Source organism: Telmatherina bonti (assembly GCF_933228915.1).
Source record: "Telmatherina bonti genome assembly, chromosome: 6".
NCBI classification, from domain to species: domain Eukaryota; kingdom Metazoa; phylum Chordata; class Actinopteri; order Atheriniformes; family Telmatherinidae; genus Telmatherina; species Telmatherina bonti.
In genome coordinates, this window is record NC_136624.1 from 22,208,430 (window position 1) to 22,224,531 (window position 16,102).

Below are 16,102 nucleotides of genomic sequence, written 5' to 3' on the forward strand. Positions count from 1 at the left end.
CTCAACATCCCATGATGCACTTGAGGAGAAAACAGGATGGACGGTGTGTGTTGTTGCAGAAATCCCCTGAAGTCAAAGTGCTGAGAGTATGGATTTTCATAGTAATCTGCTAGCACCAATCTAAGAGTACTGAGGGCTAAATGGTGGTATGTATATATATATATATATATATATATATATATATATATATATATATATATATATATATATATATATATATATATATATATATATATATATATATATATATATATATATATCTGTATATGACAGAATATAGGTTTATATTTCATCCTTGTGCAGAGACTTTGAAAGACTGACTCCATACATGTGCCATTCATTTTGGAGATGATTCTCTGCAAGGTCTATGGCTGAATGTGGCAGAGCTTTGACTGAAGGAGGCAATAATTTAAGTGGCTGCATCTGCATGTGTTCCAATAATTTGGAATTCATAGGGCATGCTTTCAACATCCAACAATATAAACTCCCCATAACCGTTTATGAGGGTCCATTTGCACCTGATTGTGCACTGCTTCAGCACAGTGAACAAAAAGAAAGGATGAAGTGCTAAGCTTTGTGTTCAAAGTTTGGGCAGGCTGGGATCCTCTTTGTCTGGAGACTCAATGTAATTGGCGGCCTCTTGCAGTTTTAAAAGCATTGCCATCTACAACAAAGAGGAAAGAGTTGAGAAATCAGTTGAGGTTTAGATAATGAATGACAGTAAAAAAATAGAAAAAAAATCTATATAAAAAAAAAAAAAGAAGCATAAATATCCTGATTGTCTCTCCTACCAGAGGATCTGATTCCATGGAGCTGGATGGGGTCTCCTTGTGAGGCCTTTCCTCACTGGGCTGACATGGGCTGCTGGAGCTGATGCTGGGAGGAGGTAGGTGGAACAGCTTTGCCTGGTCTTGCTGGGCAGATGGCCAAGGCAGGGTGCCCCTTACCCACTCCACTGGATCCTCCCAAACTGCCTTCTGGCCATGAACCTGAATAACATAACATTACTGCATTGCTGTAGTTCAACATGTTTTTGGTTGAATCATTGCTTACATGTCAAAATAATCTACAAAACCTTTGCTCAGAACTCATAAAACACTGAATGTCCTGATTACGGTTCGCCATGGATCTTACCTTGATGCCATCTTTGGCGCCTTCTTGCAGATATGGAATAATAGAGTGGTTCCAAAGATCAATGAACCATGACCGAAACTCATCCACTGTGACTGGACAGGACAGGAAAAAGCAAGGGCCTGAGGAGGAAGAGAAAAAAAGAGGAAAACACATCAGCCACACATTGGCCCTATAATTCAGCTTCATTCTGAAGTTTTCATACCAATGAGGAAGTCTGATGTGCTGTGCTTCTCAAGGAAGGTGTGCAAATGATACCACAGCTTGGGCACCCAGTCTAACACCCTGATGAGGTCTTCATTGGTCAAGTTCCTTTCATCCTCTGACTCCATCAGTTTCCTGTGCAAATACCGTACAAGGAAGCCATTGGCAGGTTCCACGTTGTTGGAGAATGTCACCATCCTGAAAAGAAAAAGAAGAAAATGGAGTCAAAACAGCCAGATGATTCTGCAAATCAGTGGACTCACATGGCTATGATGATTCTCTTCCTTTGTTAATGTGACAGTATATAGTAAAAGTCTAACAATATCCTTTAAATTTTACTGCAGCCATTTCACAGTCAAATGTTAGACTCACAACCAACCTGAAGCTAAGATGAAGGCTGTGGTTTGATGTCATCTTTACTGGTTGATTGCTTGTTCCAATAATGTAAGGACTGAATACAGAAACAAAACAACACAGTTTCAGTCAAATTTAACATTTATAGAGAGTACATGCATCTCTGTGGGTGGTTTCAGTTTGTCTTCAGCAGTTTTACCATTTGTGATATTTGCAGGTGAGAGCCCCATTAACCAGTTCACTGATGGAAACAGGATCATGAATGTCATCCAGAATAACTACCAGTGGGATTTCGGATGTACTGGTTTCCCGATCGATTTGATTGGCCAAATTAGAAAGATAAAGCTGCAGGTCCTGATGAATAATGGAAACAGTAACAGAAGTCAACAGAAGAAGACTGACACCATGTCAGGCCACCCTGATTTTATGTGATTTTTAATGAACTCCAGTTAGAATTACCTTGCATGACTGGCGGTGCATGTTGAAGGTGACCATGATGCCATCGGTGACTTCACGAGCGCTGCGGTCCACCAGGTACTCAGCCAGTCGGGAGGCAAGGTAAGACTTACCTGTCCCACTTGGCCCAGACAAGATGATACGACGGTGTTTGAGTAAAAGGCTGATGTAGTGCTGCATCATGGTTTTAGGAATGAGAGTTTCAAACACCAAGCTATCCACACACTTCTCTTTCAAACCTGAAAATAGTGAGTAGAAATGAAGAACAACTAGATGAAGAACTGCTAAATTAAACTAAGTTGATGGCTACTTGCTAACTAATTGTGCGAGACATATCAGTAATGGTGATAAAGTAAAGTTTTATACATAAGTTTTAAGCACCAAAAAGGAATGCTCTAAATATCTACACAGCAAAGAAGAGATAATACAAGCACGATGAACTTTGTTAAGATGTTTTGGAAACATCTTTCTGTCACCTCGCATGTCCTTCATAAGCCACACTGAGCTCAAGGTTCTCACTCTGCAAATAACTTTGCAACAAGTGTGGGAAATCTGTGCACTCCCCACCCCCCAGCTGCATAACTGCAATATGCTTAAACGTCTATGGGGCCCATGTGTCTGAGGCTGGCTGACCATCAGGGTCTGACAGCACTGAGATCATGTTACCTAGAGTCCTGCCTGGGCTGCCGCTGATTTCCCAGCTCTCCTAGCACTTCGCTCCATGCATTCCTCCATACAAAGTTGCAGGGGGAGAGACCAACAAACAACCCAAACGTACTTGTCGCACTGATTAGCTGACAAATATGAGGATTTGTTCTTGAGTTTTACAGTTACCACGGTTCAGCTGATCAAATGCAAAAAACTGACTTGGCTAATAACGGAATCAAAAGCATTCATACATGTGGACTGACATTTCCATTAAAATATTTGTGGTTTAGAACTGAATGATTTAAAAAATGCATCATACATTACTTAACTGACTGGAATAAAACAGGGTCTTTTGCGGACATTTTTATCATTAAAATAAATATATAAGACATTTTAATTGCACTAGGAAGAAAAGCTGTGCAGACCTTTCAGAGCCACTGTGATGCCGGTGGGACCTCGGGACATGCAGCGAGAGGGCTGTGTCTCAGGAGCTTCTCCTCCAAGCACTCTCTTAATGTGGCCCATACTGTAACTGTAAATAGAGTCTGCAGAAAGGCCCAGACTGGAAGTGGGGTCCACCTTGGCTATGTAGACCTGGGTTGAAATGGGGAAAAAAAAAAAACAAGTGATTTGGGTGCTTAAACAGACTTTTGCATTTGCATGTAGAACGTATTTTACAAGAATGAAGAAAAATAGTAAAATGATAATAAATGCTTCTTGTGGTGATTCTGAGCAAGTCACCGGCACAAATCCCCCTTAAAGACCTGTGTTTATTTACAAACTTCACATGCTGAACTAGGTACTGAACTCTGAATACCTGGAAAGTTTTGTTTAATGATTTTATAAAGGATCTACAAGCTAACTCAATGTTACAACTTAATCACACATGTGAGCTTGGAGTTGTCAGAAAGATATGTCTTACCTTGAAAGCCTGACTGACAGCTGAATCTAGCATCACCCAGTCCATCCTGCCATTTACCCTCACAGTCCCAATGAAAAAATCCTGCTGTTTAACCTCCTGTTGGAGCAAATTTATGAAGATAACAAGTGATACAGAAAAGCCAGGTATAAATGTTAAAAAAGACAAAGACAAAGGAAAAAAAACAGCATACTCACATCTTTGAAGACACGTAAATCTGTAACACAAACCACCACTCTAACACGATGATCATCTCGCTGTAATGAAAGGCTGAGTGACTCTGCAGGGTGGACTTCTGCTGAGGAGTAAATAAGAGATTATAGAAACAAAACAAAAGATGAAGGAGTATTGGTGACAAATATTGGATAAAGCAGGTATTTAGGTTTGATTTGATGATTTTTAGAAAAAGATGCTGAGAAAATGGTCATAAAAGTTCATTATTAAGAAGGCTTCAGCTGTAAATGAACACATTTCCATTCACATCTTACTTCCTGTCAACTATAATGTTATATTCACACCTCAATGTAAGAGAGTAAACTGTACCCGAGTTGCTCCCTTCACTCAGCCCTCTGCTGTAGCTTTTGGGCATGTGCATGGCTACTGACTGCCGGGGGGATGAACTTCCCAGAGCTGTGAGACCTGAGGACTGGGAGACAGAGCTGGAAGGTCCAGGGGATGGACATGGTGACAGACTTCCTGTCTTCAGCTGGTCATTCTCGGCCTTCAGGCTCTCTACTGTCTTCTGTGAGCAAAACCACAAACATCACTGCACTCTTGATTTGTCAAAAAGCTGTTGATATAACACAAGTGCATCCATTGTATTTAGAGATGCATGTTTGTGTTTTATTGCACCTAAGTCCATAAATGTAGGTAAAATTTGATGAAAAAGTCATTCAAATTAAAGAGAAATACAAGATCTCCTGGACTAAAATGAAACCATGTATCATAAATAAAAGTCATAAAAAAGACATTATAACCAAATAACCAAAACTACAGAAACTGAAGACCAGTTCCTTTCGTCTCAGCAGCAAAGACACATACCTGCATATTGGTCATGGCCTCCTGCAGCAGCTCCAGCTGATGTGCAGAGTTTAGAGCCTCCAGGCGGATGTCTGTCAGTTTGAGCTCCTTCTGCCAAAGTTCTGTACGCAGCTCTGTTACAACTTTATCATCTGCCATCTCATCCCCTTCACATAGACTGGAGACAATCAGTTAAAAAGACAATATCAGGAAACTAGAACAGGCACAGGGACATCTCATGTTATAAAGCCAATAGTGTGGTTCTGTAACTTGGTAGTGGAATGGGGATTGTTGAGGTGAGGTTTACCCCGATGATGATGCTGAGGATTTCATGGGCTGTTGAGGGTTCTCTCCAACAACATGGACCTTGGGGGAGGAGGGTGCTGAGGATTCTGGGGTGGCAATCTCCTCAATGTCAGCATACGGTCCAGACTTGGAGCCCTTCTTACTGAAAGCTTTGTTGAACGAGCTGCGAAGCTGTTCAAAGAAAATGAGTGAGGAACAGATTAAAGAAATGCATAAGTTAAAAAAAAAAAAAACACCTCCTCTATAAGATGAGCAATTCATTTTTGTTCGCTGACAAACTTATGGTAAGCAATGCAATGTGAAAGCTCTGTGAAGACACTTATTAAATTCTTAGTGCAAAGCATGCAGCCAGCATTATGAAGGTCCACTTATTTATAAGTACAGGCATAAAGTTTTTGAGGACGAACTCAGCTATGCCAAAAGCAAATCTTATATAATGCGGAGTTGGAATTTATTTAATCCAACAAAATTATCCTTAAAATGTACAAACTTTCTCTAAATTAATTTTCATGCAATATTAATTCATATACTGCAAAAATCTGTTATTATACATACAGAGTATTACATCATATTATATGTATAAAATAAGTATGACAATATGATCATACCATGGTACATGAGGTTTAATGAGTTTGGTAAACATGTGAAACAGAATGGGTCCCAAGTATGACTCATTAATTGCATGCATGGTGAAGAGTCAGGAGAGGATTTAGGTTTTGTTTACTGGGTTGACTGTTACTCACCTCAAAGACCTAAAAGAAAAGGGAGGGCAGCATGAGGGAAAACCCAGAGTCATACTTCATGAGAAACATGGAAATAGATAGTGGGACAGTAATTTACATGCAGGAAGATAAAGTAGGATGATGCAGATTTAACTCTAGACTTTTACACTGTATAGTACACAGTTATGTGTACTACCCTATCAGAATTTTAGGTACTTTTTTGACTAACGTCTAGAATTTGGGCCTTTAAAATCATTAATTTTCTCACTTTTTAAGCACCTTTTCTTAATCATCATTCTTCCTCTTTATTTCACACCAGCCTCGCAATCATCATTTCATTTTATACATTCTAAAATAGTGTTGCAATGGTACCAGTAGCCGACAGTACAGTGCATACATCAGTTTTAGGGCCACAGTACTGGTAAGTTTATTATTATCTTATCTGAAGAAGTCCGGTAGGTTGCATTTTTCCTGCTGCTATCTGTTCTCTTGACTATAATAGTGCTCAAGAAGAATTTTATCAAAATGTTTATGCTGGAAATGTTTGGGCATATCACTTGTTTCCTTTAGTGTAGGGGGCCATGTTTCAAAACATGTTTGCTGAAATAAATAAAACCGAAACAATCACAGATTAAAGATCTGAATGAAGTCGTGCATCTTCAAACCTCTGACTCTCAATCCCATAAAAGTCGTTCTCTTTCATAATATTTCGCTCGGTGTCTCACTATGGGATGCACGCCTCTGTGCAGCTCTCAGAAGCATTAATCTCATTATGCCAATCCTGATTGGCTGGTGAACGTGTCCGTCCGCATCAGGTAGTGCTATCTACCTTAAATAGACGGCACCGCCTCATTCAAACACCTCTTCTCACTCAGAGCATATCTCGCGCCTGGGCTAGCTAGCTAAACTGTCCGCAGATTCACCTTTTAGCTTCGGTCGCCGGGCGCTACCTTGCCTTTAGGCACATTTTATTGCTTCATTTGGTCACACCAGACCTTCTCCTGTGCTTCCTTGCCCCACCACAGCTCGGTCGTCACCATTTTTCAGCCTCACCACGGCGAAAAATAAAATTTACTGTTGAGCATTAGCACACCAGTTAACCACCTCAGTTCCCCGCTCGCTCAACAGCTCGCTGGGAATGGAGGCGAAGAACCCTCACACCAGAGGTGATGGAGACTCTGGGGCCCGTTCCTGCCGATGCGGGAATAAAATTTCGAGCAGAGACCCACACCGGTCTGCTCGTGCTGCCTGGGGCTGGAACACGCCCGGCTGGCAATAGATGTTCCGGGCTCGTGTCAACACTGTGCGGTGTTCACGGTAAAAAGTCTCCGCAGACGGCTAGCTCGCCAAGCTAGCCTCGCTGGACATGACCCTTATTTCACCTCCACCGACATTGCCATCGAAAGGGGAGGGTATGGCGGGTCCACTGTGGTAGGCCAGCGTCAGCTGGGGTTCCCAGCTCGACCTGGCCACAGACCCCCCGCAGGAGGAAGACGTCCTGGACCTCGACTATGGAGAAGATGAAGATGTCGCCTCGAGTCTCCTCATATCAGAGGACGAGGAGGAGGACGACAAGAGGAAATTTCCTCCCTGTTAAACAAAGGAGCGATCTGTGCTGTCAGTCCCGCACAATGTCAAAGCGGTTTTTACTCCAGGTATTTCCTGGTCCCCAAACGGGAGGGGACCAGAATTCGCCCGATCCTGGATCTACGCGCTCTGAACAGACACCTGAGGAAATACAAATTCTGGATGCTGACACATGCATCTCTGCTGCGCCTTGTTCGACAGAACGATTGGTTCACTTCTGTCGACCTAAAAGACGCGTATTTCCACATCCCAATTTATCCTCCCCACAGGAAGTACCTGAGGTTTGCCTTCCAGGGGATCTGTTACGAGTACCTGGTACTCCCTTTTGGCCTGTCTCTGAGTCCGCGAGTGTTCGTGCGACGCACAGAGGCGGCAATAGCCCCGCTCAGGCGGCAGGGCGTCCGCTTGGATACATACCTGGATGATTGGCTGCTTTTGGCACAATCAGAACAGGAAGCCAGGGCTCACACACAGATACTGGTGTGACACCTGTCGGACTTGGGTTTCAGGATAAACACGGAAAAGAGCATGCTGTCTCTGGTGCATAATCTTTCGGGGATTATCCCTAGACTCGGTGACTTTCACAGTGCGCCTCTCGACAGAGGCGGTGAGAGCTTTCAGGGCGTGCCTCGCGCTTTTTCGTCTAGACAAATCTGTTCAATTCAGATTATGTCTTCGATTACTCAGACTGATGGCATCTGCAATTCTTGTAGTCCGACTTGGCCGCCTCCACATGAGGGAGTTTCAGCTTTGGGTGGCCTCGTCCGGCCTAGACCCCGTGCGTCATGGCGCACGGAAAGTGCTGGTCACTCCGAGTTGCGTCAGGACTCTGCACCACTGGCGGGCTCCGTCGCTCCTGACCCGGGGAATGACTATGGGTCCAGTTCTGTCCAGGAAGGTGATCACCACTGACGCAAGCCTGACAGGCTGGGGAGGAATCCACGAAGGCCAGCCCGTGAGGGGGCTGTGGAGTGCGAACCTCCAGAAAACTCACATCAATTTTCTGGAGCTTTTGGCGGTGTTCCTCTCCCTGAAACACTTTCTTTGGTCGGACATCATGTTCTGGTCAGGACAGACAATACTATGGCGATAGCGTACATCTACATCTGACGCTCCCGTCAGCTACACATGCAAACTGATCCTCTGGAGCTGCGGCCGGTTTCTCTCCTTGAGAGCGACGCATGTACCGGGAGCTCTGAACACGGGCGGGGACCAGTTGTCCAGGGGCGCGCCGGTTTACGGGGAATGGACTCTGCACTCAGAGGTTGTGCAACAGATCTGGGTCCGTTACGGTCGGGCCACTGTGGATCTGTTCGCTTCCAGGGACAACGCGCAGTGCGCGATGTTTTTCTCCCTGCGCAGCATGGATGCTCCCCTGGGCATCGACGCGTTAGTGCACACCTGGCCGCCTGGTCTTCTTTATGCGTTCCCTCCCCTGGCACTGATACCTCCCACTCTGTCCAGAGTGAGAGAACAGGGTCACGACCTGATATTGATAGCTCCGCATTGGCCTGCGATACATTGGCTGGCAGAGATATATCAGCTGCTGCGCTTGCAGCCCTGGTAGCCCTGCTGCGCAGGGACCTGCTGCTGCAGGGGGGAGGGTCGGTCTTTCACCCACACCCAGAATGCCTGTGGGCTTGGCCCCTGAGTGGCACAACTTGTCAGCCGCGGGGCTCCCACAGCGCGTATTTTCCACTATACAGAGTGCGCGGGCCCCCTCCACTAGGTCATTGTATGACTGTAAATGGAGGGTGTTTGAGGAATGGTGCCGCAAGTACGGCCACATTCCTTTTCAGTGCTCGGTGGGGACGATCTTGTCATTTTTACAGGATCTGATTGACAAACGGAAAGCCTTCTCCACGGTTAAAGTGTATTTGGCAGCTATTGCTGCCTGCCACGTGGGGTTTGGAAAGCTGATGGCAAGCCAACATCCGCTGGTCTGCCGTTCAATGAAAGGAGCACGTAGGCTTCTTCCTGTGTCCAGACCAATGGTCCCGCCATGTGAATTGGCCGTGGTCTTGGATGGGCTGAAGGGTCCCCCTTTTGAGCCTCTGGAAGGAGCGGATTTGAAACACGTGTCTCTCAAGACAGTGTTGTTGCTGGCTTTGGCTTCAGCGAAACGGGTTAGCGACATCCATGCCCTTTCAGTGCATCCTTCGTGCGCTCAGTTTTTCCCAGGCGATGTGAGGGTAATTTTGAGACCCAACCCGGCCTTTGTGCCCAAGGTGGTGGGCTCCTGTTCCCCTATAGACTTGGTCGCCTTTGGTCTCTCCTCAGGAGAACAGAGGTCGTTATGTCCAGTTCGTGCAGTCCGCACTTACATGGATAAGACTAAGAGTTTCAGAAGGAGCGATCAATTGTTCGTGTCCTGGGTTAATCCTCATAAGGGACAGCCCGTCACGAAACAGCGCCTGTCCCACTGGATGGTTGAGGCAATCGCTCTGGCCTATACGAGTCAGGGTTTGCAGCCTCCTGGGGGCATGCGAGCACACTTGACTCGGGGCTTGGCCGCATCATGGGCCTTATTCAGGGGAGTTTCGGTTCAGGACATCTGTGCTGCAGCGAGTTGGTCCTCGCCTCTCACTTTTGTCTGCTTCTACATGTTGGATGTCTCCGCCCCGTGCTTAGCACACGCGGTTTTGACGTCCTGAGGACTCTTTCCTGTAGGTTGGTGGACACTGGATAAGCTTGTGTGGCAATACGGGAGCTACCACATCCCATAGTGAGACATCGAGCGAAATCTTATGAAAGAGAACTTTAGGTTATGTACATAACCCCGGTTCTCTGAGTATTTTGAGTGAGATGTCTCACCAGACAACCCTTCTTGCTTGGGCGAGTAAGAAGAGGTACTTATCTTGAATGAGGCGGTGCCGTCCGCATGAGCTATTTAAGGTAGATGGCACTACCTGATGCGGACGGACACGTTCACCAGCCAATCAGGATTGGCGTAATGAGATTAATGCTTCTGAGAGCTGCACAGAGGCGTGCATCCCATAGTGAGACATCTCACTCATATTACTCAGAGAACCGCTGTTATGTAAATAACCTAAAGTTTTCAGGTGTGTGCGATGCTGCTGCATCAAGAAAGAGGACCAAGCCTCTTCTGAGTGCTTTTGGATGCGAGAGGGGCATATGCTGCACAGGTGCAAATATAAAGTAAATAAAAGAGACCTGCTTTCATGTCAGTCTCCAAAACATCTCCAATAACATCAGAAAGAGTAGCTATATTTATAACTAGTCACTTTTGGGGAAAGAAGTCACTAGAGGGGTCTGAAGACTCGCAATATAGGATCTATAATTTGGCAACAGTGTATGAGCAACAACTCGCTGAAGCAATTATGCAGACCGCACCAGTGGGCGCACCATATCTGTCACACTCCCAATATGAATTGCCGTGCTGCGGAGGTTGGAAGCAACTGCGGTTCAGCTGGAATATGACGAACATGCACCTGTAGAAATTGGGTGCGATTCCCAGTGAGAGGAGCAAGGGGCTGGGGGCACAACAGTGATTGGAAAATGACAGAGGCGAGCTTTTGCCTGTGTGGAAAGGTGCACACACAGTAGCTTGTGGAGTAGTAAATAAAGCAGCTCCATAAAATCTATTGCAAAGCGGAAAACCTGCGGGACAGAAGGGTTGACTGTCCGAAATGACTGTGGCGAAATGAAAGTATTTTACAGTTGCATCTCTATTCTAAAAATATATGAAAAAACTTGATGATTTGAATTTTGACGTTAAAGTAACAACTTTTTCATTGCTGAAAAAGATGTAAGGAATAATTATTCCAGGCAAGTTTGATTTCCAGAAAAAACTTCTAAAGTTCACATTTCTTTAGGACATATTTATTACTTGTTTATGAATCTGTGTGGTCAGTATTTCTTTTTGCCCATGTTTCCTCACCCAGCCTTTCTTTTTCTTCTTCTTGGCATCCTGTTCCTTCAGACTTCCCATACTTGAATGGCTTGTGGTGCTGGTGAGGCTGGAAATGCTTTCTGAGGAGTTCTGGCGATTAATCAGCAGCTCTGAATACCAAAAGAGAAACAGGATAGCTATAATTACTGAGAGAAAATCTATTGCAAGTATCAATTACATTCCACAGTACATCCATAACACATTCTGTACCTTTAGGCGTGATGTCTGGATTACTGAGAGCACCTTGAATTATTTCCTGGGCTTCTGTATTTTTGGCTTTCAGATTATCAATGGTCTCCTTCAGTTCGGTGAGTTCAGAGTCCTGAAGAAGGGACACAATGTGCTTCCGTGTTAGTGCACAGAGTGAAACAAGATTCTCCTGAGCACTGGATTGTAGAGTGTCTAGAAAATTTCACTAAGGATGTCAGGTTGTGTTGAGTGGCTGACGACAACATGGATAATCTGGCTATGCAAACCTTTGACCCACGTATCATCTCCAGCATAACTATGTCAGCTCCAAGCCTCCATTTAACTGACAAATCTAACACAGAGCAGTTGAAATAATAGTTTATCACTGTCATACAAATGCTGTGTATGAAGCAGCACAGTTTTATTTAGAGTTTGCTTTATCAGTACGATACTGTTTTTGTGTCTGTTCATGTAAACAAGCGGACCTCAATGATGCTTTAAGTGAAAAAAAAAAAATCATTCAACCAAAATATCATCACCAAACTACCTTTTGTTCTGAGGAAACTGATAGTGTCTGCAGGCGTGCTGTCATCAGTGCCAGACTCTGCTCAAATGCTGCCACCAGATTGGCCTATAAAACAACAGAAACAGAGGTAAACAACCAAAAAGAGTGTGAGTCTGTCGTTTGAGCAAGGGACAGCAGACAGATATGAGTCATCTCAAACTGGTCTGCAGCCTCATTCACTTGCAGCATATCGACTTAATAGCTTTCTGCGTCAGCTGGAAGATGAAGGAAGGGTTGGAATAGTGAACAGCTGCGAATGATGTCAGAGTTGAAAGTGGACGTTTGTGTAATGGTGAGGCAGAGCAGTGGTGTGAAACTACCCTTGTCCCATCATGTTGCATGTTTTACTTATAGGTTAGACTTATTGCTGCTGACAACAGAAAGCAAAGGTTGTGTTTGTTTTTATTTACCACTAAAAGCATAACCACTAGATAATATGACTTAGATAATCATGCTGCCTAAGTGAAGGAAGTGAAATGTTCATATAAGAAAAAGGGATTTTGTTTTAATAATCCTTAATTATTCCAGTTAATTTTCTTTTGCAGATACTTTGTAAACCAAAACTGGGCTCAAACCTACCTATAAATTGGTGTCATATAAAATGACAATGTTTGTCCGATTATGACAAAAGTACAAGGACCCAAAATGTCTAAATGAAAATGCACTCAGCTATTTATCAAGAGCAGCAGACCTTAACTACAGTGATCCATTTTAACTTTTCTCTCTGTGTGCACAAATAACAGCTATAAGACATAGTCAGAAAATAGGGAAAAATTACAGGTTTTTTCTTACAATAACATATAAACACAGTTGTGTGTTATAATAGTGAATTAGTGGTCTTCATCAGGTCATACATCTCATCTAAAACATCTGTAGACAGCTTATGAGTCACTTCATTCTTCTACTTTTGTCAATGAAAGATCTTTTTGTTGGATCTTTTTCTTCATTATTTAATTGACAAATGTTTAAATCATGATACCACACAAAGACAAGTGAAAGAGAATATTTGCTTTCAGTACTGTTCTTGTATTAAATATTTTTGAGTAACTATGTGATCTTTTAGAGTTTAAAAATATTTATCTAAAATGAAAACATTACATTCCATACTTGGAACAGAAAACCACCACTTAGACGTGCTTTAGTGACAACCCAACTAATCATTTAATATTTCTGGGGAAGAAGGGAGAATGACTAGGAATTGTGATGAAAACTGAGTCTTGTAGGTATTTACGACATATCAGGGCCCAAATCAAATCAATTAAGTCTGATAACTTAAGTCTGATTTTGTTTGCTGATACAAAGGAAACATTACTATGACCTGAAGAAAATTGTACTAAAAATTGCTAAAATATTAATACATTATTAAAGTTATTGATAGTTTCAGCTCTGTTTCCTGTGATTTGGTTATGCAGCACCACATCACACCCCAAAACAAATGTTAGTGCTCATCACAGAATACTCTGAAGATAACACTAACAAACCTGTCCTAGCTGTTACGCCCAGCATCCAAGGGTGTAGGTCAGTGGGAGGCAGGCAGGGGGCAGCGGTGAGTCCAGCAGCCAATACAGCCAAAAGTGCAGAAGAGAGGGACAGTTGCGTTAGGTGGAGAGACAATCTCTTATCAAAGAAACAAACACACTCAAAGTTGGGTTTCATACACAGACTTAATATCATGAAAACACCTGGGCTATTGACAGCGAAAGCAGCAAGAAATTGTGCAAAAGACGACTGGTTGTCTATTAGATCAGGATCCATGGTTGTTACTGTTGCTACAGTCAAAAGTTGTGAAAGAGTGCCAATTCAAGCTGCTAGATTCATGCATCACAAGCTGCTCAGAAGCAGGGACAAAACGTTGGTAGGCAGAGCTGGTAGGAAGAGATGTGCAAGCTAGTAATTAGGTTTAACAGGAACATTGAGTTTTAAGCAAATACGAGAATACGTGTGTGAGAGAGTGACAACAGTTTTACACAGCCTGGAAAATTATTTCCACCACAAACAATTCCTAAAAGATTGTGCAGTTCATATAACAGACACAACATTTATAGATGGGCTTTTATCGTTGGTCAACAGCTTCATGACTTGCAAGTTCAAGTTGAAGTTGGCAAGGATTGCAGCAGACAAAATATATATTACTTCTCCAACTTAATAATAAATACAGAGAGAAAACTAAAGAAATTAAGATTCATACGCACATTGGCGGAAAGCTGCATGGTCAAGTTGGCCACCTTTTCCTGGGAGGATTCTAACTCATGCCTCAGTTTACGAATTTGCTGCAGAAAAATGGAAAAATAAGTCTAGTCAATATAAACATCCTTCTCTAAGTAGAAAAAAAAGGAAGAAGTATCAGATATTTATATAGATTTTGATGGTTAAAATGCAGTGATGGTCTGTGTTAAATGTATTCCTATGTTTTATTAATGGCAAGAAGTAGCAAGCAACAAAATATGAAGGTTACTGTACCATAACAGAAACAACAACAAGAAACAGTACATACATGTCTTATTCTTATTTTTGGGCATTTTACTCATGCACGGATTTCAATGCGGTCTGATGGCCTTTTTTAAATGTTAGACAGTGATGCTGAAGAACATAAGATATTAGAAATAAAATTATCCGAGTTATGAGGTCTGACAATAAAGACAAATGGTCCCTCTGGAGCACTGAAAATACCATCTAATGACTGGACACATTCCAACAGGTCTTACAGATGACACACAGGGTAGCCCAAAGGTGAGAATGAGACTAGTGGCGCAGCAGCCTTACCTCCCCTTGTATCCGTTCCTCATTCTTATGAAGGCATGGTGACAGTAAGAGGAATATGGTAGAAGATTAACGCTTTTGGCAGTCATAAAAACTACTCATCCACAACAAAGGTGGCATCACTGACATTTTACCCAAGTCTTTAGATGGAAACTTTGTAATAAAACAGCTGTCCAGATGTAATCTGAAAATTACAAATGGTTACCCAGTCTGTAATCCTGGGTCATAATGTGATTGTCGAATTAAACAGTGGGGGATCTTCACTGTTAAAAAAAAAAAAAAAAAAGCAGAACTGACTACAATTATATTAATCTGCTCTCTTTAAATGTATAGTAAAAATATCTTGATACAATGAAAGAAATAAACTGTATGTGAATGCTGGCACAAAGCTCTTAATGTATTCAAAAAGTCCTGCTCCACTGATTATAGATGTATTGACTCACTGAGGAGTAGTTGGATGAAGCGTTGGATGCCAAAGACAGCACAGAGCCATGTACTGAAACAGATGAAGAAACAATAAGACATCATTTTAAAGAAGTATTCAAGTTTGTCTGAGATATGTTGGAGACTTCAAAATAAAAACACAATACTTCAAAAATAGTTGCCCTCAAACAACAGTCATTTCTGCTCTGGCATCTAACTAATGAATGCTAAAAAAAAAAAACAAAAAAAAAAAAAACAAAAAACGGTGCAAACCTGGTAATGGTTTTTGGAAAAAACTTACTCCCTTAAATTAGTCAAATAATTAATAGCAAAAATACTCAGAGACATGACGGAAATGACTTTCTACACATGAAGCGAAATGCTGGATGTTTTGTTTTTTGTGCTTGTGAAAACAATACTGAAGGAAAAAATATATCAAAGTGTGCAATAAACAGGTGAATATTCATGTAATGTCGTTCATGGTGTAAAACATGTTAAAATGTTTGCCTTTCATCCGGACTAGTTTTATCTAAGCTTTAAATCCTAACTCAGCTCACTATCATTTTAAAATGGACACAGCAAGACTTCATCCGACTTTGAGCATGAGTAGAAATGTCTTTTTGACATTTTGCTACACTGATCGCGTGCTTTATTAGCAGGCTGCGATGTCTCATTCGAGGTCATGTTGGGATACTGTCCCTGCAGGGAGATGAAGCTAAAATGCTCACCGTCATCCCCCGTTTCACGGAAAGACCCTGACCGCATCATGGTTTTTGGCCGATCAGCCAGAGACATACTGCTCCCCAGGGGGGAAGATCCATAGAGATCGCAGGCTGTTTCACCAGCTGGGCCTGTGCTGTTAGAGCGGGATATCCGCGGGCTGCCACAGGAAATTGGGGCAACTA

General features: G+C 42.8%; 1 protein-coding gene across 1 annotated transcript in view; it reads right to left on the reverse strand.

Moving 5' to 3' along the window:
• Window positions 1-276: 276 nt before the first annotated feature.
• The window catches only part of LOC306756909 (neuron navigator 1-like), a 49,051-nt gene continuing 33,225 nt past the window's right edge, over window positions 277-16,102 (reverse strand). Inside the window, 20 exon segments of the mRNA XM_079241842.1 lie at window positions 277-664; window positions 792-989; window positions 1,135-1,253; window positions 1,337-1,533; window positions 1,715-1,786; window positions 1,889-2,043; window positions 2,149-2,384; window positions 3,219-3,387; window positions 3,716-3,811; window positions 3,910-4,010; window positions 4,256-4,454; window positions 4,754-4,910; window positions 5,040-5,209; window positions 11,249-11,370; window positions 11,471-11,582; window positions 11,997-12,080; window positions 14,207-14,284; window positions 14,778-14,801; window positions 15,218-15,270; window positions 15,926-16,099. Coding sequence (XP_079097968.1) covers window positions 581-664; window positions 792-989; window positions 1,135-1,253; window positions 1,337-1,533; window positions 1,715-1,786; window positions 1,889-2,043; window positions 2,149-2,384; window positions 3,219-3,387; window positions 3,716-3,811; window positions 3,910-4,010; window positions 4,256-4,454; window positions 4,754-4,910; window positions 5,040-5,209; window positions 11,249-11,370; window positions 11,471-11,582; window positions 11,997-12,080; window positions 14,207-14,284; window positions 14,778-14,801; window positions 15,218-15,270; window positions 15,926-16,099 — 2,600 coding nt within the window. The 3' untranslated portion in view covers window positions 277-580.